The sequence below is a fragment of the Rhinolophus sinicus genome, chromosome 1, assembly GCF_057876585.1.
Source record: "Rhinolophus sinicus isolate RSI-liver-muscle chromosome 1, RSI-T2T, whole genome shotgun sequence".
NCBI lineage: Eukaryota > Metazoa > Chordata > Mammalia > Chiroptera > Rhinolophidae > Rhinolophus > Rhinolophus sinicus.
The window spans coordinates 211,334,575-211,361,471 of NC_142501.1; the positions used below are offsets into that span (position 1 = coordinate 211,334,575).

The 26,897-nt window shown below is 52.3% G+C and overlaps 2 protein-coding genes across 7 annotated transcripts in view; both read right to left on the minus strand.

Annotated features, from left to right (window-relative positions):
• The window catches only part of JAKMIP1 (janus kinase and microtubule interacting protein 1), a 103,110-nt gene that overhangs the window by 25,984 nt on the left and 50,229 nt on the right, over window positions 1–26,897 (minus strand). For all 6 annotated transcript variants that reach the window (XM_019748186.3, XM_074321066.2, XM_019748182.3 and 3 more), the window contains exons 4-11: window positions 21,143–21,352; window positions 19,949–20,068; window positions 16,747–16,893; window positions 15,675–15,815; window positions 13,863–13,922; window positions 3,185–3,313; window positions 1,924–2,052; window positions 472–555 (exon numbers count right to left, since the gene is read on the minus strand). In XM_019748186.3, the coding sequence (XP_019603745.3) occupies window positions 472–555; window positions 1,924–2,052; window positions 3,185–3,313; window positions 13,863–13,922; window positions 15,675–15,815; window positions 16,747–16,893; window positions 19,949–20,068; window positions 21,143–21,352 (1,020 nt within the window). The remainder of the gene's footprint in view (window positions 1–471; window positions 556–1,923; window positions 2,053–3,184; window positions 3,314–13,862; window positions 13,923–15,674; window positions 15,816–16,746; window positions 16,894–19,948; window positions 20,069–21,142; window positions 21,353–26,897) is intronic.
• On the minus strand, window positions 3,320–13,846 carry LOC148759335 (uncharacterized). The gene has a single exon (XM_088793007.1). It carries the CDS (start codon window positions 7,522–7,524, stop codon window positions 7,288–7,290), a length of 237 nt encoding a protein of 78 aa, XP_088649133.1. The 5' UTR covers window positions 7,525–13,846; the 3' UTR covers window positions 3,320–7,287.

Genomic DNA, 26,897 nt, shown 5'->3' on the forward strand with positions numbered 1-26,897 from the left:
ATCAAACTCAGAGAATGCACACATGGAGGTGACGCCAATGTGAGAAGCTCAAGGGCTGGATTTCTAGGTGACAGCCACGGCGTGGGGTCTGTGAGAATTCAGAGCTAGTCGCGGGTGACAGCTCATCTCTGCAATTAAATCTTGATAGTCAAAGGCAGCTTTTCTTCAGATTCAAGTCAAAAAAGATTTTGGTCACCTGGGAATTCCTCCTATTTTTGTGCATTTGGCAAACCAGCAAAGGAAGAACCATGTTAAAACTTCATAACGTGTTTTGGGTTTTGAAAGCTCCGCAGACAAGCTCATGAGCTGGGCTGCTCTTGCCTGGGTTCTGCCTAGTGCCTTCTCCTCGAACATCTCTGGCGCAAACAAAGCGGACCCACAGAGCTTCTCCCCCTTGGCACCAAGGCCCCAGCGACCCCAGCAAGCAAACAGACGTGAAAGAAGCAAGAGCCCTGGGCCGTTCCTGCTCACCTGCCCCTTCTCCACCAACAACTTTTCCAAGTCTTCGATTTTGGCCTGACACCTCAGCAGGTCAGCTTGCAGCTGCTCCCGCGTCTGGAATGCAAAAGGCCAGAAAGTGAGCAGGTAACCTCAGAGGGCTGACAGACGCGGAAAGGGTCACGCTGCAACCCAGACCTTACAAACAGGCCCATCTTTTAGGAGCATGTGTTCAAACCTGGCCCGCCTAGTTGCGTGCAGGTCCTACCACCCACAGGTGTCAAATGTTTAAGAACTGAGAGCCTTGAGAAGTTGTCAGTTCCAACGCCCTCGATTGTACAGATAAGGACATGGAAGCCTGGAGGAGAGGCCCGTTGCCTCAGGGGGGTGAGTGCTCCAGACACCTCAGGGCCTCAGCCCGGCTCTGCGGCCAAGTTCAGTGGTGGCTCAGGCAGCCGTCACCAACACTCGCAAAAGCACTTTCATGCTGGGTTGGCCCATGTTGTTGGCCCGTGTTGTGGGCCCTTCATCACCTCCGGCAGGGTCTGAAACAGCGTGGGGTGATAGGGGGCTGTGGGAAACTGAGGCACATGTCCCATCTCAGGGGAGATGGCCACTCAGCTGCAGCCAAACGCCACCATGTGAAACAGGAAGCCTTGTGCTGCCAGATGGTCTATTTTCCAGAGAAGCCAGGGATCTGGAGATCTACGTGAACTCTCTCGACTTTTCAGTGTTGGAAATTGGATGAATTTTTTAATAAAAACCATGATTCGGCTCAAACCCAGCCTTGCCATTTACCTCCTCTGACCTCAGATTACACACGGCACTCTATTGTGGCAGAAGTGCTCGCCCTGCCAGCCTCACGAGACACCTCCTACCGCCCAGGCTGTTGTGGAACGAAATGGGGGCCCATGGGGGGAGGATCTGGCACCCATGGCGTGCTCTCAGGGAGCCCCCTCACTTTCAGAAGGAAGGGCAAGCAGCCCCTGCTCTGTGTGACTCCCGAAGGTGGGGTGAGGGTCTGTACATTGCAGGGTTCTAGAAGGCAGAGCTCAGCCCAGCATAAGGGCTGGCGTGGCCCAGACCTGGATGGCAGCAGCGACCACAGTGCCCTGTGGTCTGCGAGCACAGACAGTCCCTCCAGGTTCCACAGGGACATTCTTGGGGATTCTCGGCCTGGAGGGAGGAGTCTAAAGTCGGCAAGGTCGCCGAGTCTGGGTCACTGAAATTCTGAAGCTGTTCTTGCAAACAGACAGCACGCATGATGCATCATTTCTTCTGACAACTTCTGCTGTCCCACTGAGGATGAAAGTTAGCTCCCGTCGGGTTTGCCAAATGCTGGAGCATTTGTCGTGTCTCCATCACCTGCCAGAACCCCCTCCGAGTATCAAGGCAGGTGACGTGACAGAACCACACAGCTGGAAAGGGCATGGTTGAGCAGCCTCCCACCCAGCCCCGGCCGGCCCGCGGGTCTGCTGCACTTACCCGGGCCTCCCTCTCAGCGTCCAGCGTCCCCCCGACCTGCTCCTGAAGCAGGGCGTAGGCTCGCTGCAGGGCCTGGTACTCCCTGGTCAGCTGGCAGAACCTCAGGTCAGCCTCTTCTCTGGTGGTTGTCTTCACATCATGGAGGAGAGAAACAGTGGAGCACATGACTGCATGTGACTTCTGATGCCAGGGCCACTTACACAGAAGCCAACTTCTGTCAACAATGACTGAACCAACCAGTCACAGCCAGGATGTAACTGGGATGGCAGAGTGAGGGGCTGCCGGGAACAGACACTATCTCTGCTGTCAGCACCCTTCCCAGGAGCTTGCCGGGCCCCGGAATCGCCTGAGTCAAGTGCAAGGGAGACTGCGCAGCTGGGAGCCGGCCCCTCCACCCCGCACTTCTCACTCTGGGGTTTCTCCTAAGATGACTGGCTAAGTGTGCAAAGATGCACATGCCAGGAAAGCATCAGCGCGCGCGCGTCACCGTGGTGAAAAACTGGGAACGTAAACGCCCACCACTGGGGGCTGTGGAGTTAAATGCACCATGTGCATCCACGTGAAAAAGTCTCCATCCTCGAGACAGGACAACGTTTTCGAGCTGAAAGGTGCCTGTGACATACTGTTGATGAAAAAAAGCAAATCAAAATACATGTGTCTGGCATGGTTGCGTCTCACTCGGGTTTTCGTAAGAAAAGTAAACTGGGTGGCGGTGGGAGGAGAACGAAGCCGCCCTCCACACCTCTGTGAGTCCCGCTCACTCAGTGCCGAGGGCATGAACGTGGACGTGCACAGATGGTCAGCAGAGCGTGAGGGTGGTGACCCGGCAGAGGGCGTCGGGGGTTACGTTCCTCTTCACACTTCTCAGTACTGTTTGGATTCTCTCCTACACGGGTCATCTTTATAATGAAAATGGCAACCAGGCTGTTTCTAGTTGGTGTGTGTCTGTGTGTGTCTGTGTGTCTGTGTCGGGGGATGAGGAACAGACCATCACGCAGGAATTTCAATTGCAAAGGGCAAGTTATACCAGGGAGACCTCTTGTTTCCTGTGAAATCAGCTCTGGGTAAAGGAAAGGGACCTCGTGTGGCCAGTGCCCCCTCCCCATTCACAGAGCCCAGGAGGGTGGGGACCACCTTCTCTTGACGCTATGGGCGGTGCTAGCACAGGTCCTCTGGGGTTCACAGCTTTAAGCGGGCAGCCACACTGCCCCGTCAGAGGCCAGAAGCACCACGACACGCATCAGGGCTGAGGTGCGCTTACATCGTCCAGGTCTTCCTCCGGCGTGGCTGGGGCCCTGTCCGTCCTGTCTGTGTTGCAGGATGTTTCGGACAATGTTTCTGAGTCCACAGACTCCTCATCAAATCCAAAAAATGTCTCCACAACATGCTTCTGTAAAAGGCAACGTGCATGACATCAGAAACAGACTCAGGAGGGCCAGGTCCACCAGCCCCTTCATCCCAGGGCAGAGGGGGCTACAATGCACATCTGGGCCACAGGGCACCCCAAGAGGTGGTTGGCGTGGAACCTAATTGGCTGGGGGGAAAGGAGGCGGCCGAGGTGGGGGAAGGATGGAGGGTGGCCAGGAGCGTGTGCTGGCCCCACCCTGGCTCCAGGCTCGGGACCTGCTGCTGTTATGCATGTCCCGCAGCCCCTCTGAGCACAGCTTCTTTTTCCATCAAAGGGACATGGAACCCCCACCTCATCTGTGAGCACAAGGTGACGTTACACACGTGCTGTGCCCATCATGCTGACACTCAAGGGGAAGCACATTTGTTACTAAGGAAGGGGTAGGGGGGCCAGGAGACGTCTAGTTCTGCGCCACACGCAGTGACAGGTGAAAGGGGCAGTGTCCAGAGACTGACCCCGGGGCTCTGAGTGGCTGCATTAGTGTGTGGCCCAGGTCCTCACCAGACCTGCACTAAGAGGAAATTTTTTGTTAAACTTTTTATTATGGAAAAATTAGAAACTTTACAAAATAGAAGGAATCGTGTAATGGACGCTCAGGCAGCCAGCATGGAGTCAGAGGCACTTTTAATGCTCGGTGTGCCAGTCTCCCAGTTGCCCCACCCAGAACCTCTCCCACCCCAGACACCACAGTATCCGGGGCTTCATTCGTTCAGGAAACAGCTGCCTGAGCCCCTTCTGTAGGCCCCACACTGGGTGGGGCAGGGGGACCATACGGTCAGAACCAGGAGTAGTCCCTGCCACAGGGAGTTCCAGTCCCCTGGGGGCCGCGGACATCGATGACAATCACCAGATCACCTTGTTTCAGGAACACTGGCTTTTGTTTTATTCCAACATAGTCCCTCAGATGAATTTTTATTTGTTTTCACAATCAATGAATGCTTCTCATGACCATGAAGCAGGAACTATAACTAAATCCAGAGCCAAGCCCCAGGATCCCACTGGCCCGTCTGGAACCTGGCTTCTCCCAGAGCCCCCTCCCCATTCCTCAACCCGCAGGGGGTCAGGGCCCACCCGACACGCTGAGGACGTCCCCCACTGGGCTTGATTCAGCCAATGCACGTCTGCAATCTCATGGGCCCAAATGTAAGAAACATGTGGCTGGTACCACAACTCATAGCGTGATTAAGGAACCATCCCGCAAGGGAAAAGAAGAGGCAGGGGCTTCTTTGTCATTCGTAAGTTAGTTTCAGAAGAGGCTTTGCAGGAGGCGCCCACCCACTGTGTGCTGCCCAAACGTCCTTGCACAGGGCACCTGCCTTCCTGCTACTGCTTCCACCTTGTGCCCCATTTTTGTTTTTTATAATGCAGGTGGGCAGTTACCACCCCCTGACTCCCTGACTCACATGTCACATGTCAGCCATCTCCCCAACAGCTCCAAGGGGGCCTAGTGGACAGTGATGCACCCCCAAAACCTGCCACTCCCACAACCAGCAGTGCTCGTCACGGCAGCCTCATCCTTTCAGCTCCTCGTGCCCCCTTCCCTTGCTCCTCACCTTCTGGTGCTTCTCAGAGAAATCCTGTCGGCTCCACCTTGACCCAGAAGCCAACCCTCTCTCCCCCTCTCTCCACCTGTCTCTCCATCCCAGTCCAAGCCACGGTCCTCTCTCATTGAAATGATTAGAACCCCCTCCTGCTGGCCTCCCTGCTCTGCCTTTGTCCCTCACCTAGTGGTCAGAGTGACTATTTTGAAATGAGAGTGAAGTCCTGCTGTCCTCTGCTCAAAACCCCATGGCAATGCACTGCATCCCGGCTGAGTAAAAGTCAACATCCCTGCAGCCTACAGGCCTCGGCGACCTGCCTCCCACCCGCTCTAAGCCCGTCTCCCCTCGTCCTCCTCCAGGACTCTGCTCCAGCCGCACTGCCAAGCACGCCCTGCACCTCCCACATGCCTGCACAGGGCCTCTGCACAGCCTCGAGCCTCTTCCCCGGGATCCCCGGGGCTCTCTCCCTCACGCCCCTCGAGTCTTTGCACAAATGCAACGTTATTAAAAAGGCTCCTCTGATCACCACGGCAAAGTCCTTACCAACCCATCCCCACCCCAACCTGTCTAACCTTCCTTTCTTTTTCTCCCTAGCACTCATTGCCACCTGACATAAGATATATTCTGCTTATGTGTTTATTACCTGTCTTCCCCTCTGGAATGAAAGCCCCATTCCAGATTTGGGCTCTTTTATTCTCCATTGTGGCCCAGGGCCTGGCACTCAAGAAATAGTGGTTGCTAAATGAGTTTTCGCAAACATGTCTGTTAATGACCTCAAAGCCAAAGTAACTTGTTTGCCCACAAACAGCGTCAGGTTTGCACATCCCCTCCCTTCAGTCACGCAGCCAGCATCAGCTGGACAGCCACCTGGCTGTGCACCCCAGGTGAGTCTAACAGGTAGGAATGTGAGGACCTCATAGGCTCCATCGGTTTCAAGTGATTTCTCCTCTCCAAGTGGAGGTTGCAGACAATCATATACTCAAATCCCCCCGTGGAAGAGAAACCCCACCTAGTTCAGGCATCAAAACCTCCCCAGAGGATCTCCTGGGAGCAGTGGCCACGACATACCAAAGGGGACAATGGCACCTTCAGGAGTGACTCATCCACAGCACTCAAGCTCCTCTGTACACACGGGTCACCTCCTGAGCTCAGGGCTCCTGTTTTCCTGGGCAGCCACTCAGCCGACCTTAATTACTGTAAACACCACTCATTGCGAGGCCTCTGGGGACAGGTCTGTGTTTGCTGCTGTGACAACTGGCAGGGAGCGGCGATGCACAGAGGGCCCTGCCTGGCACACAGTGGAGCCCCGGGGACCATGGAGCCATGTACCCTCAAAATGATCAGGACAGGACACCGAGCTGTGGTCGCCCCTGTCGGCACCCTGGACCATTCTGGGGGCTGGTGGCTCAGTGTGCCATGGCCCGGGGGGATCAGGTTTGGGAACCCTGCAGGACTGCTGCTGAGAAACTCAGTTACGGAACACGGCCGCAGGGTGTTAGCTGCAGACGCTACAGACCTGCACTTGAAGCAGAACTGCCTTTGTAAACAGCCCGTCCCAGGCCCAAGCGGGGCCCCTGAAGTATAACATGGTCCCAGAGACCTCGACCCAAGGCAGCAGCTGCAGTGAGGGAAGGAGGAAGCAGGTCTGGGGGAGGAGCCCCATCACAAAGGGGCCTCCAGATTGCAATCCTACAACAACAAAGGCCGCGGATCCACAAACACAAGCCATTTCCATGGCACAGCGAGTTGGCTGCGATCTCCCACCTTGTATAGCATATGCACTGAGTCAGTTTGTTTCCTCTAAGGCTTAGCTTTTCTCAGATTGGATTATATGGGAAGTCAAAACGTACTACATAAACTTCTGCCTTTATTAATTAAAAAAAAAACAAGATAGAGAAGAACATTTCTAATGCTCCGAGGGAAAACCAGGTGGCTGTTTTCTCTGAAGACACTGCAACCAATGCCTGACACAGCATGTTCAAAATCTATATAAAACAACACCTAGAAACCACTGCTCCCTCTAATGCTTGGCTTATAAACGGCTTTAGAGAAAAGTCAAGCATGAGAGAAACTGCTGAGTTTTTCAGTCTCCGTCATTCTCAGATTCCCTGGGCATTTCCTAAGGAAAGATCCCATAGGGGCACCCATGTCCACCTTTGCTCATTCTAAGTGCATCTTATGCCTAAGAGGGGCTCACTCCTCCAGGCTTCCGTTTCCTTTACCACCAGTCTTGCCTTGCTGACTCCTTTTTACAAACTGACACAAATTTTTAAAATGCAGTTTGGGCAAAAATGACTGAAAGATAGCAATTTCTTCCCCATTTACACTTTGAATATACAGAGGTGCTCGTTCTTGGCAGATTAAATGGGACCGAGAGGAAAAGAGGGGCCCCCCCAAAGTACCCCTCAACCGACTCTAGCCTCCCTCAGCCTCTTCTCGCCTCGCCTCCGTGTCACCTCCAACAAGCGCTGTCACAGGAAGGGGCTTCCTGTCACAGGGAGTGACTGCCACTGAACCGCAAGCCATCCCCCAAAGCCAGCCCTTACCTTCATGCCTGTAGGTCATCTCCTGGCAGCCCGAAAAGTACAGACACACCAGGGCACAGAGACAGAGGAAGAAGGAGAAGTACAGCACGAAGAGGACGTACTCCATCGTCGGGAGGGCTCCCAGAACCCTCTAGCCCACCCGTATGTGTCGGGTGAGCCAAAGCCACGTCACTGCCACCAATCTCCAGGCCTCTGAGTCCTAGGAGAAACCTCCAACCCTCTCCCAAAGCATTCTCCTGTCCTCTGCCACGCCCGGCTTCCTGCAGTCTCGTCTGCCGGGGAGTCCTGAGGTCGGCACACCTTTATTTAGGATGCCAGCTCCACGGCAGGTCAGGGCTGAGAGAAGCAGGTTTCCAGGGGCAGGGGCGCAGGAGTCACACAGCCCGGCTTCCGGGCTGGTTTATTCTCTGAGGGCTTTCCTCCCAGACCTCAGGCTCCCTGAGCTGCCCTGTTGCCAATGCCATTCAACAGGCCCCTGGGTGCTCGCAAGGGCCCCTGGGAACAGCACTAGCAACGGTGATGCCCCGAGAGCCTGCCCAGGTCCAGGCCAAGACAAGGAGGAGCCTCCCGCCTCGCGTGCTTGGGCCACTGCTGTCACTCCCCGGCTACCCCACATGCACCCTGGACAGCAAACTTGGTTTCTCAGCGATCCTTCCCGCAGTATTTGTTTTGCCGCTTATCCCGCAGACCATTATCCATAAAAAAGCTGTAACTTCAGTCCCCCACCCACATGGGCACTTGTGAGAGTCCTGCATTTCCTGGAGAACCTTCTCTAGGCATAGCATCAAAAGTAACCCCTCCCCACCAGTGGAAAAAAATGGACAGGTTTTACCATAAAAAAGTAAAACTGGACTTTGAAATATAGTAAAGCAACCTTAAAAGGCAAAGGACAATTCATAAAAGGAAAAGTATATACAGCCACGTTCATGTATACATTTCAACTTCAATAGTGCTTGACACTCTATTCCTTTTAAAGTACCCATCATGCCCTGGGTAGCCCTGTCATGCTGCGCAGTTTAGAGCTGAGTAAATCTTTAAGTCATGCTTCCAAATCACATGCCACCCACACAGACTGGTTCAGGGATGGGCCTGTGACCAAAGTAAGCCAAGAAGCACCAGCCCTGGGACTTTTGCTGGAACTACTGAGGAGACATGACGTCCTACCACAGAGGTTGCTGGGCAGGTATGCCAGCTGCTAAAGCCGTTTGGGCCACTTTCCTGAGAAAGAGGCCAACCCAGAGGAAAGCAGAGTTGAAAGATGGAGAAAGGCGGTTCCTGGCAATTTCCTATGAGCATCTGGATCCAGCCGTGCCTGAAGCCAGCCACCTCTAGACTTCTCAGTTACATAAATTCATTTATTTGCTTAAGTGACTGCGTTTTTGCCATTATCAACAGAAAGAATCTTGGCTAATGTTGTGGGGAGAAGGGAGGTAATCTTAGAAATGCAGCCATCGGCAAACTGTTAAGTTCTGGGACAAGTCAAAAGGCTGATCTCTCCCTGAGCTGCTCTGCACCTGGTCCCTCAAGAAAAACCAAGGACAGCCTCTGCCTGACAAGTGCTACAGCTGCCTGAGCTACTTAGACCCCCACCTCTGCCAGAAGCTTCTCAAGGATGGAGACACCGTTCTGTGTCCTGTCATCTGATATTCTGCCATGCCCGAAGCAGATACTCCACAGACGATGGCTAGAGGGGTGGGGGAATAGGTGGGGTGACCATCACACTGCCTTGGACTTCACAGCATGAGTGGCCACAGGCCCTGCGCTAGTTCAGACAGGGCACGATGACTGATGACAATGAGCTGGCACTTTTTGCCAGCACCTGACCCAGGGAGCTAGACTGGAGACCTCAGGTATAAGCCACAAGTGCTGGGTTCCAACCCTGCTCCCTAGGCTGCCGGGCAGACCACGTGGCCCCCAGTCACAGCCCTCATTCAACCACCGGCATCCCGAGTTCTTCCCGCACTAAGCCCCAGAGGGAGCAGACATGGAGACTGACAACACATGCCAGGGCAGAAGGAGCAGGGGGCGGAGGAAGCCCAGAGAAAGGGCGTCTAACCCCGTGGGAGGGCGAAGGCTTGGAGGCAGTGGGGACAGCTAAGCCCACTCTCGAAGGAGCAGGAGGTGGTGAGCAGAAGAGGTGGAGAAGCAGCAGCATGGCAGGCGCCAGGGGCTGGAGCCAGGATGTGCCAAGGGGAATAAAGCAGGAGGCAAGTGGCCAGATCCTGAACGGCCTTGAGGGCCTTGCCAAGGAGCCCAACTTCATCCCCCAGGGAGAGTGGGAGCCAGCGGATGGCTTTTAGCAAGAAGGTGGCAATGTCAGACTAGTGCCTCAGAAAGATCACTGTAGCAGCTTTGGAGGGGAGGGAAGACGCTGGGAGCAGGGGGAGCCGCAGGGACGAGGGCCTGAAGGAAGGCAGTGGAGACATGAGAAAGCAGAAGCCTGGAGGGTGGGGTCTGGAATCAGGGAGCCTGTGCCCCATCCCCTTCCCACGGGTTCTGGGGACCCTCCTAGCACCAGGCAGGGAGCCCAGGAGCCTGCAGACTAGCCTCCCAGCCGGCTCCTCTCCCGAGACTGGGGCTTACCGCACCCCCCACACCCCCACTGGCTCATTCCTGGCCTGGCGGGTTCCGGCCCCACTTGAATGCATTGCCTAGAAGCACCAGAACTTTGTCATTCCTGGCATGGCCTGGATGTCCCCATGGTCATTGCTATACCGGAAGAGGTGCCCTGGGCAGGCTCTGTGGCGCCCAGCACTTGTGCTAATTCTAGCCACTGTTCACGTGCTCAGTCTCCACTGAGACACGCTCCACCGAGACACTGCTACAGAGCAAGCTTCAGTGGCTGCAACACCTACCACCCGCCCCACCGCGGCTGTTTAGAGTTGGGCCCTGGTGCCAGACCTTCTGCAGAACAAGCCTCCCTCTCTGGCTCAGGGTCCTTCTCCTGCAGCCCCTCAGTGGGGGCTGAACTAGCAGGTTCCCTGGCAGACACAGCCAATACCAGTCTCGTCCTCAGAAGCCCAGTGAGACAGGCTCAGCAGCCCTCAGGGGGTGAAGGCCCCCCTGGAAGACGGGGGCTGATGTCACTGCTCTGTCCTCCTTCGGCAACCCAGGGTGAGGGTATGGAACTGGAGGAGGCCCTCAGGGGAACTGCAGAGTCCAGTTCTCTAGCCCTTAGAAAAGAAAGTCAGGGCCAGAGCGCAGGGATGGGCTGTCAGGTCTTCTAGAAAATTCTGGAAACTTCAACACATGCACCACAATACTCTGTAAAGCAGACCCAGGCAAAGTGGTAAAGTACACAGATGCATAAGGGACAGAGAGCGATGGGGGCATTTAAGGGGCAAGAGAAACTACTGAATTCCTGTGGCCTGTGGAACAGAAGGGACACCGCCCAGGCCTGGAGGCCCCGGGGAACTGAGGAACCCAGTCAGGTCCCTGATGGGTCAAAAAACCCGTGCCCTCCTGCTCCGGACAATGCTGGGGTTCAGTAGGAGCCTGGGGGGAACTAATCTACACTGAACCTCGAGAAAAAGAAAAGATGCTGGTGAGTCACAGAAACGGTAAGTGGGAAGGACCCTGAGCCAGCTCGGGGACTCAGCCTTCAAGTGGTGCCAACTAGTTTAATCAAAGTGACTGTATAGCCTCATCCTTCTGGAACCATCCAGCATCACGTAAGTGCGTTTCTCCTTATTCAGTCAGAATACGCAATTCACTTATTCAGTCAACCACCGTTCAGGGAAACTACTCCGTGCCAGGCAGTGAACAGACAGAGAGAACAGGACACACTCACCTGCTGTCCATACAAGCCTGGCAAAGGGTAAGTCACGTCTCGGCCTCGTAAGGTCTCTTCCCATAAACATATTCAGGAAAAGGGAAAACATCGTCTTTTCTTATTCCAGACATTCTGATACAGGTTTGAAAAATCTAGTCACAGCTGAACAATGAGTTTCCTAAAAACCCTCCTTACGAAAGCTTTATGGGGTGTATAATGCCACCCCACATCCAGTTAATGGGACAAACTGAACACCTTTAGAGTGTTGCTTTTTAATCACATGTCCCACGGTGACAATGGCATTTACAGACACTCCAGGCAACTGTGCAAAATGATGCAACTCTCCCATAGGACAGAGTGGGGAACACGTCCTAGATCAAAGCCTTCATTCCCTCTGATCCTCGCTTCGACTTCCGGGAATCTACCTGTGGGAACAATCCAGACAACGGGCACGGCTTTCTGACAAAAGGAGTTCGCCGTGGTGACATTTACGGAAGCAGAAAGTCCAACAAGAGGGAAGGGTAGTCACGTAATGAAATGTCCAACCCTGAGGGCATAAAACAGAACCGACCCAGAAAGAGCTGTGTCCAGGCAAACACAGACACGTCCTCGCAGCATCATTCACATCCGGGAGTCGCTGAAAGTAGACGTGCCGACGGACACAGACGTGCCAGCCGACTGGTCAGAAAATTCATGGCCCATCTACTTAATGGATTATATCGCCATAAAATGTATGCTTGTGACAGGAGTGTCATAACATGGATACATGCTTTATGGTATAATGTTAAGTAAAAGCACAGGGTGCAAAAGTACATTCTATACTTACACTTACGTTATAAAAAAAAGATGGAGCAGACGAAGGATTACAGCTGGGGGGGGGGGGTGCATTAAAATGCCAACCCCAGCTGCACTGCGGGTGATGAATCACTTTTTACTCCCCAGGTAGTCTATGAGTGGTAAGGTTATACCGCTTCACTTCCATAATAAAAATATGTGTTTAGAAATACACAAGTTCTGCTGAACCACTTCCCATTTCTGAGTTTCTAACGTCAGTGCTTAGAAACCCACACCTGCTTGAACTTGACTTGCTCCAAGATTGGGCCTTGGAGCCCCAGATTTGAGTTTGAATGTCGGCCTTGTCAATCGACTTTGTCTCTGAGTTATTGCTGTATTTTACATCCATACACTTCCTGTAACTGTCAAATGGGAACAATCACTCCAACCTCCCGGGGTTGCTGTGAGGATTAACTGAGATGCTGTAAATGACCACTTATCCGAGTGTCCGGGATGTAGCAAATTACTGACCAGCACAGATGAGTGACGTGACCCTGGCTGACACACTGGGCTGTCTCTGGCCACAGAGTGTGTTATACACATTTTTACCAACAGTTAAAACCCTTAGATTTTATATAATTTACGGTGTTGTGGGTTGAATTGGGTCCCCCCAAAAAAGATACACTGAAGTCCTAAACCTCCAGTACCTCAGAACAGGACCTTATTTGGAGATCCATCTGTGGCAGAAGGAATCAGTTAATATGAGGTCACGCTAGAGTAGGGTGGCGCCCTGATCCAACATGGTTGGTGTCCTTGTAAGAAGACAGCCATGTGGAGACAGAGACACAGGGAGAGTGGCATTTGATGACGACAGCTGAGGTTGGAGTTATGTAGCTGCAAGACCAGGGAAGCCAAAGATTGCCGGCAAATCACCAGAAGCTGGAAGAGGGAAGGAAGGATTCCCCTACAGGTTTCGGAGGGGGCGTGGCCCTGCCAACCCCTTGAGTTTAGACTTCTAGCCCCCAGAACTGTGAGACAATACGTTTCTGTTGTTCTAAGCCCCCCAGTTTGTGGCACTTTGTTACAGAAGCCCTAGGAAGCTAATGCACGAGGATTCCCACTTCTCCTGAGAGCCTGGAACACGTGATGCCACCTGGCTCAGTTTTTCATAGCAACTAGTATTTGGGGCCTGGTTAGCCACAGGCCTCACCACTCCCTACAGCAAGCCTGACCCTGAGGCCACATACCTGTAGCCATTCAGTGTCACATCTGCATGGCTGTTGTCTTTAGACAAGAGAAGTATTTCTCTCTAACCATACCTCTACCAAAAGATAAACCAGGAGTGTCCGGTTCAAAGCAAAGCAGAGCAGGCCGTCTTCGTGGAAGTGAAAAATATGTTTATGGGGCTAAATGCAAACCAAGCCTTTCTTTAACACCTGCCCTAGTTTGCTGCTTTACATTGCAGCTTGGTCCTGGTGGGCACCTGAGTTTTCCAAGCCCAGCACTGCTCTCTCTGCCAGGACATTTGGATACTACCTCCATAAATCCACATTTTCCAAACAGAACACAGTTCTGCTTTGTTTCAAAAAAGCCCAAAGTTCCTGATTTTTCAGTCCAGGATATAAGATGTTAAGAACCAAGCCTGAGTGTCCTTTAAATCCTTCAAAAGGTCTAAGTATTTATGTTTTTAATTTTGGGTGAGCAGCGCCTGAGGCCTAAATACAGAATGCGTCCGTAAGGTTTCCATGAATAAATTACAATAACCAGACCCACACATCAGTTATGTGGCTTTGCGAGAGGGTAGAGATCGGTTTCCACCATCAAATATGCAGAAATGTGAGCATGTCTGCTTGAGGGCCCCCCGCCACGGATGGCTCACCGCCCCCACGCAGGCTCACCTTGGGCAGCTTCAGGCCTTTCCCGCGATGTCTTTTGGAGCGCAAGAGCCGTTCTCTCTCCTGGAAGGAAACACAACTGTTGGCATTTTCAGCCAGCCTCACGTTGTACCAGCCAAGCCGGCTGGCTCTTGAGAGGCGTGACTTACATGCTGCCACGTCTCCCTGTCTGTACCTGGCACCTGGCATAGGTTAGTAGGTCCAGGCTCTGACACCCAGGTGACAGCTGCTTCTCAGAACCGACAGCTACTGAGCTGCATCCTCTACTCCAGCCCTTAACAGGACTGGGACTGTCCCGGGGGAGAAATAATGCCAAGATCTGCCGGGTCTGTAAGACTCCAGCCTGTCTGCTTTGGGGCTGGAGGCCGGGAGGCCCTGGGCAGCGCTGAACAGACATCCGCTGGGTCAGGATCGCAGCAGAGTGCGAGAAAGCCTGCGGCTTCGAGCTCAGACGGAGCTGGGGCCCAATCCCCAGGGGCCTCCTCCTGCCAGGAGACACTTTATTTCAGGTTCCTCCTTTGCCATGTGAGGCTAGAACCTGCCCTGCAGTGTCCCCCTAAGAAGGAAACGAGTGACTGCCGGCGCCTGGTGGCTGTTGTCACCAGGATGGCGTTTATAGAGCAGCAGCTGCAGGAGCAGCATTCGGCCTCAGCTAAAGCCAGTCCACTCAGTCCTGTTTTTCCCGTTGGCTGCCAGGAAACCCAGAGACAAAATGGTGCTTGGCGTCAGCTCTTATGTCCCACCACGTGTCCCTCCTGGTCTTGACTGACGCTGCTCTCTTTACTCTCTCTAATCTTATGTGCTTGTTAGTCCTCTTTCGACTTTGTCATCATATTATTGAATGTGTTTTTTCATCTCATGTTACATCAAGTCTTTTGTGCAATGAAGCAAAGATGGATGAAAGGAAGGAGAAATGGAAGGAAGGAGAGGAGGAGGAAAGGAGGGAAGGAGGGAGGCAGGGATGAGAAGACGGAGGGATGGAGAAACGGCTGGAAAGGATGGAAGGAAAGACAGGAGGATGGGAAGATGGAGGGTGGATGAATGAATTGACAGGAAGATAAATGGAGGGCGGGGTGGGTGGAAGGGAAGGAGGAGGGAAGATAAAGAGCTAGGCAAACCAAGGGAACTTGACAATTACGCTCAAATCCTTTTCCAGAATTTTGACCACTGGCTTTTCTACTCCTTGAAGACCCACGAACGGAACTGAAACGTTCCCTCCCAGGCAAGCAGCGCACACTTTGCTTCTAAGGTCCCACTGGGGCCCACTGCGGAGGCTCCCTTACGACTGGTGCTCCGGCTTCTTCCACAGCGAGCTGCAGCTTTGCCTGGATATAACACTGCACCTGCGTCAGGACCACTCACCACCTCTCTCTCTCTCTCTCTCTCTCTCTCTCTCTCTCTCTCTTTCTCTCTCAGCAAGCCCTTCAAATTCTGGTCTGAGTATAGGTTCAGGTTCTCAAGTTCATGGTCTGCAATAACCAAGCTAAAAAAAATCAGACTTCTCAGGGCCAGATCATGCCCACCCTGCAAAGGCCAGAAGACTCTTCTTAACACTGATGCTGCTTCTTGCGCCAGCAAACCAGGAAGACGATGTGAGAAAAGAGTAGCCATGGAAACTGCTGCCAGGCACCACTGGGGCCATTTACCTGAAGTCGAGGCTGCTTTCTGGGAGAATGAAATGGGCAGGTGCCGTCACCAGGATGAGCTGGGTGAGACCCGCCCCACTTCCGCAGCGGCACCCTGAAGGCCTGGTGCCACGCTTCACACCCTGTCACTTGGCGTCACACCAAGGCCTGTCACTGAGCACAGACGTACCAGTGAGAGATCGTCGATGACGTGTTGCTGCTCCAGCACTTGCAGCCTCAGGAACTCGATCTCCTGCTCGTCCCTTGTCAGGCTGAGGTCATTCAAGGACGTGTGTCGCTTCAGAGACGCCTGTGAGGACAGCTTTTCTTTCTGCAGCCAGAGGGAGAGAGAGAGAGCACCCTGGGGCTGCTCATCTGACTATGTTTGTTAAGGACCCACTGCGCGCATCAGGGTACGGAGTGTGGGCTCGGTGGGGTACAGGACGGAAGGATGACAGCCACCTAGGCCCCAAGCTGGACAAGGGCACAGCTGCACCAGAACCAAGCCCGAGGCATGCCTGATGGTGCCCACTGCCGGGAGGAAGGGCTGGGCAGGCACTGGAGGCAGGAGGTGGGCTTCCAAACCCAGCCTTGAAAGCTAGACAAGGAAGCTGGCAGAGGGAAGCACGCCACACACAGGAATTATACACTTGTCCTGGGCCTGCTAGGGTACAGGGAGAACGGTGTTCATCTCTGAGCCTCAGTCTTCTCAGCTGTGAAATGGGGATGACTGACAGACTTTGGGCAACGAGCCTCAGATTATTCTATAAACCTGCCCTGATCACAAAGACCAATCATTGTGGTTGGAATACGTGAACATCCCTTATGTGAAGTGCTTAGAGCAAAAACCATCTGTCACACACTGAGCTTCCACAAGAGCAGGCTTTCTGTGAAGCCCATCTGTGCTACGTTATCATTCCATCCTCTCGATAACCCCGCAACGCTGATACTTTCTCTCCCATTTCATGGGTGAAGAAACTGAGGAGCAGAGATAAGGAGAGCTGAGTCTACTGGCACAGGAGCTGAAGCACAGACCCTGCTGTCTGACTGCCTGGCGCTCTCCCTCCAGGCACAGATGCCCAAGCACCCTAACTTCTAGACAAGTGACAGCGGCAGGGATGGGTGTGGGATGAGACAGCTCCTGAGATTCCTGGGGGAGGTGGCAGGAGCTGTGCCCCGAGAACGTGCACGCAGAGGCCCAGGGGCTCGAGAAGCCCAGACAGACCAGAATTCCGGGCTGGCCCCGGTGGCCGACGGCTTACCATTTCCACGTTCTCTCTCGTGAGGTTCTTGATTTTCTCCTCCATCCTCTGGATGCTCTGCAGAAGGTCCTCGTTCTTCTTGTTCATTCGCTTGTTCTTCTCCACCAGGGGCTTCAGCTGGATCTCGGTCTCACGGGAGCGTTTCAGCTGCAGTATGACAGACAGAGAAGGCCGGGCGGCTTTAAGACCCAATGAATGGCTTGCCACACCACGGAGGCCAGCGGAGATCCAACCTGTACCTTCCTCGGGCTGGAGCTGTCACCCTTAGGACCACATTTCCTGGGTGGTGCAAACACCAAAAGGGCCCACAGACATGTACCCCACGTGAGCCTCAAAGGGCCTGATTAAGGCGCGAGAAGCCCCACGTGGGAGGCCCACAGATCTACCACAGGGCAGCCCACTGACAAGTGGCCTGTGCTGTGTCCACTAGCCCACACTTCCTTCACTTGTGGGCATAACCCCCAGAGGTCATGGGTCACATGCATAAATGTCAATCCAGCTACCTAGTTCCTCCTGGTCACCATTCCTCCTCGCGTACAGACCTCAGAAATCTCAACACTCTTCAGATAACACACAACCGCTGGGCCCCACTCCATGCCAGGCTCAGTGCTGGGGTACGGAGATAAATAAGGCGCATGACGCCCCGGGGGGCTCCGCGAGTGCTCTGAGCACAGCCCCTGTGACTGGCGGGGTAACCTTCCAGTCCCTCTCGTCAGATCAGCATCAGGGGAGCCCCTCTTGTGCTCGGTGCTGGGGACCAGGTCAAAGGGGTGACATGACAGGGGTGCCATCTCAGACGTGGGAAGAGGGCACAGACAGTAACAGATGCAAGAACAGAATGAGACAAGGGCCAGTGGGCATTCCGGGCAGGGGAACCAAGCATCCAGAGGTTCCGGTCAGCCAAGAACGGGGCTTGTTCACACAGCTTCACTCAGTGCAGCGGGAACACAGAATGTGGGGTGATGGGCAGAGAAGGGGCGGGTGTGAGGAGACCTGGTATAGGGAACCGGAGAGCTGTCATTTGGTTTCCACCCGCGGCCCCTAAAAGCTTTGAAGGAGAAGCACACTGTACTCGGTCTGCCTTCTAGAACAATCCGTCACTCTGACTGCTGTGTGGAGGCCAGCCCAGAGAAACAGACATAAGAAATGACAGCAGTGGGTGACAGGGAGCAGGGGCTGGGGAGCCTGCACAGTTAGAGTTGCCCTCTACTTTTCCTGCTGAGCACCGTGCTGCGTTCTCCAGCTACATGACCACAGCCAAGTTCTCGGCTTCAGCTTCCTCACCTATAAAGCAGGAATGATGCTAGACCTGCCTCATAGACTTGTTAGGAAAATTAAATGCATAGTAACAGTCTTCGCAGGAATATTTTAATGGATGAAAATTAGAAACAAGTATCCATCAACATCGCTACAGCCACAAAAACAGCCACTGTGTATGTCAAGCACAAGCCATGTGCTAAAACGGTGGCACGCCCTTCCAGGCCTTCTCTCTCGTTAAAGCCTCACCACACCCCTGGGAGGGGGGCCCCACCCCCATCTCCACAGACAGAGAACCTGACCCTAGGGAGGTGGGCGATGTGCTCAAGACCCCACAGAAAGTGCTAAAACCGAGAATCGAACACAGGGACTAGTGCAGAGGCCGCTTTTAGTCACCAGGCGATGGAAGTGAAGGCAAAACACTCCGATGCTGCCCGCTGAAACATAAAGCGTGCCTTTGACCCACACATTCTACCTCTCGAAATCTACCCACCAATAGAACGACTCAAGTGAGTAAAAATAGGAACGGATCTTCTGTGAGGCGTTGTTTATAACAGCAAAGAAACCTGAAACAGCCTGAGTTTCCACCAGCAGAGGAATGATTGAATAACCGTGGCATGGCCACACAACGGAGTGCGATGCAGCCGTTAAAAAGACAAAGGGAGACCTTTACACATTGAGGGGAGTATTGTAACCGGCACCTCAAGTGAAAAAAGCAAGTTGCAGAACAAAATGGGGGGGGAGAGGGGGCTCCCATTTTGTAACCAAAAAACAACGCAAAAACTCTCTTGTGGTGTCGATATGTTCACATACGCATTAAAAACATGGGAGAAACACCTGAAAGGTTGACAGCAGTTACCGCGTGATTTTCAGATGGAAGCAGTGGCAAGCTTATTGATTTTTACTTTAAACACTTCAGTGTGGTATGAATTGTTTTAAGCAGCCTGTAATTTCTTTCTAATCCACTTAGAAAACTATTATGCAGCTCATGAGGAATTTTTTTTTAGCTCATGAATACTTAAGTGAAAATGTAGAAATAATATTAAATGTACAGTCTCATTATAGCTATATAAAAATATGCCTTTAAAAATACTAGAAGGAAATTAATTTATTTTGATCCTGTTAAAATTGTGAAGAGGTGACACTTAACACTGTTCATCTCCCATATTTTTCAAATATCATATCGATACACTTACTTTCACAATAAAATTTAGAGTAAACAGAAATGTTATGAGGCATTTGTTAAGAAGTTTATGAATTGACTACCACTACATAAAAATTAGATTAGCTGTTCACCCAGAAAATTTAAATATTCTCAAGAAATTGCTATTTTTTACTAGAGATTTATTTTTTAAGCAGAAATCCATGTTCACTATTTTTAAACTTAGAAACAGGTAAGCTTTTGTGCAAAAGCAAATAGATAAGCAAAAAATAAAAATTATCCAGAGTCACACAACCTAAGGCAACTTCCAATATCTAGGATGGTGACAAGTATTTTTGTTCTGTAAACTGCTCTTATCATTTAATTGACAGTGAACCAATGTCATGGCAGTTAAATATAACCTATATCATCATTCCTAATGACTGCACACATCGCTGTATAAATGTTCTGTGATTACTTTGCCCAACACTGAGTACTGAACAACTGGGTGTTTTGTTTCAGTCTTGGGTGCTGTTATAAACAACATTGCAATGAACATCTGCTCCATACTTGACACTGAACTTCTCCAATTGTCTGCTCAGGATAAACTCCTGCAGAAGCAAAGGGCAGTAACAGGCTCCTTCAATGAGCCTGTGTTGGGATTTTAATCAGAAAGAAATCACAAAGCAAAGAAAGACAGAGGCCTCTGTGTTACCTTTCTGTCTAAGGCACGTTTAGAGGCCCCAGGGCAGCTTCCTCGCACCACCCCCTCCAAGGCACCCTCTGTCTCTGGGGGCTGATTACCAGTTCGTTCCTCTCATCTGCCAAGAGGGTATTTCTGTCTTCCAATTTCCGAATCACCGAATTCAGCTCAGCAATTTTCAGTTGAAATCGCCGCACATCTCGCTCGTCCATATGTTGATCCTAAAGAGTCAAGATACGAACGTACTTGGAAGAAGCGTAAATGATTCAAAGCATTCCACGGACCCTTCGCAGAAAGTCTGCAGACGTGCTGGGTGAGCCAGCTCCTCCTTAGGGCTCCCGGAAGTCAAATAATACGGACACCTCCAGCCCTGCCGGTGACTTGCGGGAAGACTTCTCACCTGCCAAGGGCTCCCAAACGTCTGAACGTGATCTCTGGGGACCTTCACGTTCCAGCCCCTGCCCACTGTGTATCCCTTAGGAAGGCCCATCACAGATGTGCTAGGACATTCCTCAGGGGCAGGCAGTGTCCACCTTGCTAACCACTGAAATGCCAGCACCTCACGCGGTGTCTGCACATAGCACGCATGACAGACACTAAGATATTTAGTGAATGAATGAGTGAATGAATGCTGCTTCGGCCTGCTCTGTGCCTGTTAAGTACCAAGTTGCCTCCTGCCTGCTGGCTAAGCTCCTAGTGTGTTTCCCCAAAAGTAAGACCTAGCCAGACAATCAGCTCTAATGCATCTTTTGGAGCAAAAATTAATATAAGACCCAGTCTTATTAGACTGGATATAATATAACATAATGTAAGACCCAGTCTTATGTAATATATATTATATAAGACCAGGTCTTATATAATGTAAGACCAGGTCTTGTATTAATTTTTGCTCCAAAAGACGCATTAGAGCTGATGGCCTGGCTAGGTCTTATTTTTGGGGAATCAGGGTAGTCACCTTGCAGGACTCATGTCCTGCCCTGATTTCTGAACTCTTACTGTCTACCTGGCACGGATGTCTTCATTGCTTTCATTTCAGCTGCGCTCCAAGACCACTGGAGGCGAGGCAGCCAGGTGTCCACCTCTATATCCCCTGAGCCTCGCACTGGGTCTGGCTCATAGAGAACGTCAGCATATTTGGAGAGAAAGGGATCTGAGAGGGAAGGAAGGATGGGCAGATGGATGGAAGGGAGGGAGGGTGGCAGGCAGGCAGGCAGGCAAGCTGACTGGAAGAACGACCAGCACAAGGAAGGGGGGTGGGTGAGCGCTGAAGCCCCAGGCTGGCCTGAGCGCCTCACCTGGCCACCCATGAGCTCCGCCATGTCCCCGATGCCAGGCGGGAGCTCTCTCTTTGGACTGCTGTGGTACCGCTCAGCCTCCTTGACCTGGACCAGCTGCTCATCCAGAGCCTCCTTCTGAAGCAGCAGCTTCTGGGTCTGACCCGCCTGCACGCCAAGTTCCTTCTCCAAGGCCAGAATCACACGATCTTTCCCTTTGATCTCATCCATCTGAAAAAGAGAAAGAATAAGCAATCCATCACGGGGGCTTGTGACCAGGAAACGCTCTCACTTGCTGGCCTTATGCCCAGCGAAAGGTGAAGCAGTTCCTGGACCCAGGTCAGCTGAACTCAGCAAACTCAGGACACAGAGAGACCACTGTCCACGGCCCAGGCCCTGCTCCCCTGTCATTGTCCCCTGAGCACAGAGGAGCAGGGAGCTATGGGTTCAAGAACCTATAGAGTCAACCAGACACTTACTCTTGAAATGTATCTATGGTCATGTCTCTTTCGCCTTAATGTAATAAAATCCCGACCGTCCAGGCTCCCCCCTCCCCGCAGCTAAGCTTCTTCACAGAGTGGCCTACTCTCCTTGTTTCCCACTCAGTCACTCCTCAAGCCCCTCCTGTCTGGTCACAGTCCCCACCCCTCCACCAAAATATCTCCTTAAGGTCTCTAATGCTTTCCTGGCCCCAAAACCCCCTGGACAATTTTCGGCCTTCCTTCCCTCTCCCCAGCCTCTGACACCGTCGTCACCCACTCCGTTTCCTGAACCTGCCCCGCTCCCTCCCGCCCTCTGCGATGCCTTCTCAGTTTACATCCTCCTTACAGACTCGCCTTGCCTTGCCGTGGCCACCATGACAGTCTGGAGTGTCCAAGGCTTGGCCCTCCTCCCCGCCTGTCTCCTTTCCCCAGGCAGTGGCGTCCTCGCCCACCACATTCAGTCTCCCATACGTAGCTGACACTTCAATGTATTCCCCAGAGCCACACCGTCCCAGAACCAACTGGCTGCTTGTGAACTCCAAAGGCCCTCCCCCTCTCCACATGCTAACCTCCGCATACGCCCCCGCTCAGTCTTATCCAGCATTCCCTAGGGAAAACCAAGTGGGAAGACGCTTCAGCCCTGGGCCATATACTGGATTTCAACCCTTTCTGGATACAAAGCCAACAGCTGGGAAACCTCCCCAAAAAGGGCAGTATACTGGGGTGTCACCTCCCCTCCCTGCAATCCAGGTCCTTCCTGGAACCTGAGCTTGTAACCTCATTGGGAAACAGGGTTGTTGCAAATATAATTAGTTAAGATGAGGTCCTGCAGGAGTAGGGTGGGCCTGATGACCAGTGTCCTTACAAGAGGAGAAGAGACACACAGACACACAAGGAGAAGGCACGTGAAGGTGGAGGCAGGGACTGGAGCGATGAGGCCACAGCCCACGTACATCACGGATGGCCAGCAGCCACCGGAAGCTGGAAGCAGCAGGAAGGATGCTTCCTGAGAGCCTGAGGGGCGCCCGGCCCTGCCCCCACCTTGATCTTGGACTTGTGGCCTCCAGAGCTGGGCGAGAATACATTTCTGTTGTTTTATGCCACGAAGCCTATTAAGGCAGCACCGGCAAACTAATACAAGTGCCCCTCACACTCAGCACACTCACAAAGTGGGATCGATTCAAGTTCATTGTAATCTGAAACTCTGCCTTTGAATCATACACCACAAATTCAGACACAAACCGCTACAGCACAGGATTCCTGGGCTGGCAACTGACGGATGCGAGTGCAAATCCCCACCCCCACCTGCTGTGTGTCTGTGGCTGGGTTGGGCCACCTCTCTGAGTCAACCTCAGCATCTGTGATGTGGGGACACCGAGAACACTCTAGAGCCTACCCTGTCCGTCCAATTGTGGGGAGATTTGGATCAACCACAGAAAGAATTCAGCATAGAGCCTGGCATCTTATAAGCATGCCACCAATTTAGTTATCACCATTACTCTATTTTAGATCCTGGTTAACAGAAGGCTATTTTATGTAAATAAAATTTACATTTTATTTTATGTAAAAAGCTGATAAATATGCAATGTGATTAAAAAAATATGGTGACTATTTAAACAAAAAAAAAATTATTACAGTAAAAGACACATTGCCATTAATCCCCTCAAAATACCCCCCCCCCACTTTGAACACACTTACCCCATTGTTCTTGCCACTTTCTGAAGCAGTTCTGGAAGTCCTCTTTCATTAGTGTCTTTAGTTGCGCTGTCGTGGCTGCCTCGATGTCCTGAATCATTTTGACTTTGGGGAAGAGCCAGAAGTCGCAGGGTGCCAGATCCAGTGCATAAGGTTGATGAGGACACACCGTAATGTCTTTATTTTATAGAAACTGCCGTACCAGACGTGATGTGTGACACGGAGCGTTGTCATGATGGAGGATGAAATAAAGACACTCACGAAAGAGGACTTCCAAAACTGCTTCAGAAAGTGGCAAAAACGATGGGATAAATGTGTTCAAAGAGGAGAGAAGTACTTTGAGGGGGATTAATGGCAATGTGTCTTTTACTGTAATAAGTTTTTTTTGTTTAAAACATTCACCATATTTTGTGATCACACCTTGTATGATTGAGATTATACAAGGAGGGGGAAATGGTAACCCCCAAATCCAGACTAGGAGATTTTTAAAACAAAACCCTGCTGTTCTGACAAGCTCTCTAGGGCTCCTTTCTTTGGAAGAAAACAGAATGTGCCCCTTCCCTTCACGTCTCCAACCGCCTGGGACAATCTCCTGGGTCTCCAGCCAAGGTGTGCCTCGCCCAGTTTCTCCTAAGCAACTGCAGAGTGTGCCCGCTGCGCCCCCTGGTGGCGGTCAGCCAGCAGCTTCTGCTTTGGCCAGGTGCCCCCTGCGTGAGTAGGGAGAGATCCCCACTGTGGGGAAGAATCCTCAGGGCTGCAGAAAACATGGCTGCCAGAAGCAAGAAGGGTTAAGTGAAGGAGTTCATTAATTCCAACCATTCAAACGTGCTTTCATTAACTCAAAAAATACTGAGCCGAGAGCCATCAATGGGTGCTAGCAAATATAAGTAAGCAAAACAGATCAGGGTTCCTGCCCCGCAAGCCTCTGATCTAGAGGGGGAGGTAGACAGAAACATAAATAAGTCAACACTGTAGTAGATCAGAGAGTGAGTGCTGCTAGGAGAAAAAGAGAAGAATCAGTGGAGCCAGCTGGGGGGTGTCGCAAGTTAAGAGGGTCCCACTCTGTCCTCCTCAGCACCCCGGCGGCACACTTCTGGCTTTGCACTAGAGCCCAGAAGTGCAGTGCCCACCACTGCATTTTGCTAGCCCCTCCCACAGAAAAGCAGCAGCACTGCAAGCAACACATCTCTAGGATCCCAGATTCTCAACCTACAAGAGCAACAATTCCCCACTTATCCCAGTAGTGAACAGAGGGCTTACACCCCGTCACATGGCAAAGGTTCCTAGAAAACATTCTCCACTATCAGAGACTGCGTCCAGGAACGGGTGGACAATGAGGAATATATACTGCAGCCAACATTTTTAGATTGTTACATTTCTCCAGCCAGAGTCCGGAGGTTAGGAGACTTGCCAAGCTCCTACAGCTAACAGCATGCACCCTCACTATTTGTTGAATTTGTGTCTGGCCCCCAGACTGGGCTCCTGGGGATCCTGCCTGGCCCTCAACATCCTGATGAAGCACAGCTCTCTGACACTGAGCTTCCCAAACTCCCCCAAAACACACCACCTGAGTGTGTGAGCGAGGATTCCTCAGTTGCCTGGCTGCACCCATTTCCCTTCTCCCACATTCCCAGGCTCAGCATGTGGTTTAGGAGAGGGGTGGGGCTGAAACCACTCCAAGTTCCCAGGGCAGGCCCTGATTGGCTCACATCACCTGCATGTCCCCACCTCCTGACAGTAATTGGTTCAGGGATGGGTACATGACCCAATCAGAACCAATGGCCTGAAGAGGGTATTGCTAGAACTGTCCTGTTTCTCCTTAGGAGCTAAGAAAGAGAATCTCGCTGCCTCTGGGCTGTGTTGTGTGAGGATATGGGGTCTGGCACAGGAGTGGCATCTCACCAGCACACTGGGAGAGCCCAGAGCCCGGGAATGATACAGCATGAGGAGGGCAGAGCCCAAGAAACCTGGGTCCTAGGTGACATCGTTAGTGCCAGTGACGCTGCACCTGAAGCAAATCCTCACTTACGAGGAGAGCCCACAGACTCTCACGGGTCAAGCTGACGTGAGGTGGAATTTCCTCATTTGCAACCAAAAGATCCCAACTGACGCAGACTTGGAGAAAGAACGTGAACTGGACGATGGCTCTCATGTCTCTTACATGCTAGTGTGAGCTCAGAACGACATCTGTACTAGAGACACATGCTGTCGCTCTCAGTCTTCAAAGACCCTCAAAGCAGATATTATTTACCTGTTTATACACAAGCTTGAGGCCCAGAGAGGAGAAGCCGCCCGTGCCCTAGTTAGCAGTAGAACCATGATTCAAACTTGGGTCGGCCTCCCCAAAACTCTCCCTGTGCCCTCTGCCCACAGGCACAGAATCTCGTCACTTTCTGCAGTCACACCACCAGGAGATTCATCTCAGTGACAGCCTTAGTTCAGCTGTGGCTCCCAGCACACCCGCCAGTTTGTGAATAATTTTGTGAGCTACTCTTCACCGCCAAGCTTGGGGAACCAAAGAAGGAAGCAGAGGCTGCTCCCCCACATCCATTCCCACGCTCCTCCTTCATACCTGTAGCCGGTGAAGTGGCCCCCAAAATTTCGTGCCCACAGGAAAATCAGAAAGTGCTCTCCTTGGGAAATAGGGTCTTTGCAGATGTGATGACGATGTAAGTTAAGGTCATTCCAGATGAGGGTGGGCCCCAGACCCACTGACCGGTGTCCTTATCAGAAGAGGACAAGACACAGACACCCAGGGGAGGGGTCAGCCATGCGGAGACAGAGACAAGCGCGGAGCAGAGGGATTGCCAGCCACCCCCAGAAGCTGGAAGAGGCAGCAAGGCTTCCTCCCTGCAGCCTTCAGAGGGAACATGATCCTGTCTACCCCGTGATTTCGGACGTCCAGCCTCCAGAACTGTGAAGGAATAAGTTCCTGGTGTTTTAAGCCACTGAGTCTGTGGTCATTTGTGGCCACCCTAGGACACCAGTCAAGTGCCACACCAGGATTTGCTAGGACCCGCCGTGTATCGCGCACTCAGGGGAACGACTGCATCCCCAAGCCCCTTGCATCTAGGTGAGGCTGACTAAGTTTGGCCACAGAGGTGAAAGTGGAAGTGTATGGACCTTCCAAAGAGAAAGGTGTTCTTAAATAAAGACTCCCACGCCCTCCTTCACCTTCTTCATCTCCTACCAACCTGGGACGAAGACGGCCGGCGCTCCATGGCGATGAGGGGCCACGAGGGTCATGGGCACATCCCAGGGCCCCTTCTGAGGGGAAAGCTGGGGGGACCTGTGTTCCTCACTACTCTGTGGAGCCCCGCCATGGCCCTTTCTAGACTTTGCACACGAGAGAGAAACAACTTCCAGATTTGAAGCCCCTGTGCATTGTGGGAGCTGTCTGTCACATGCAACCAGACCTGATCCTAACCGGTCTGAGGAATGCATCCTGAAACCAGTGTTCCTGCCCCAGTTTGAGCGTAACTGCCCTTTCTCCCTGACTTTTCTTAGGAGGCATGTTAAACATGGAAGCGGAAGTCTGAAATCCTTTTTGCATTTCTAATCCAATCCAGCCGACAAGGAAATGAAACGCAGCCCACCTC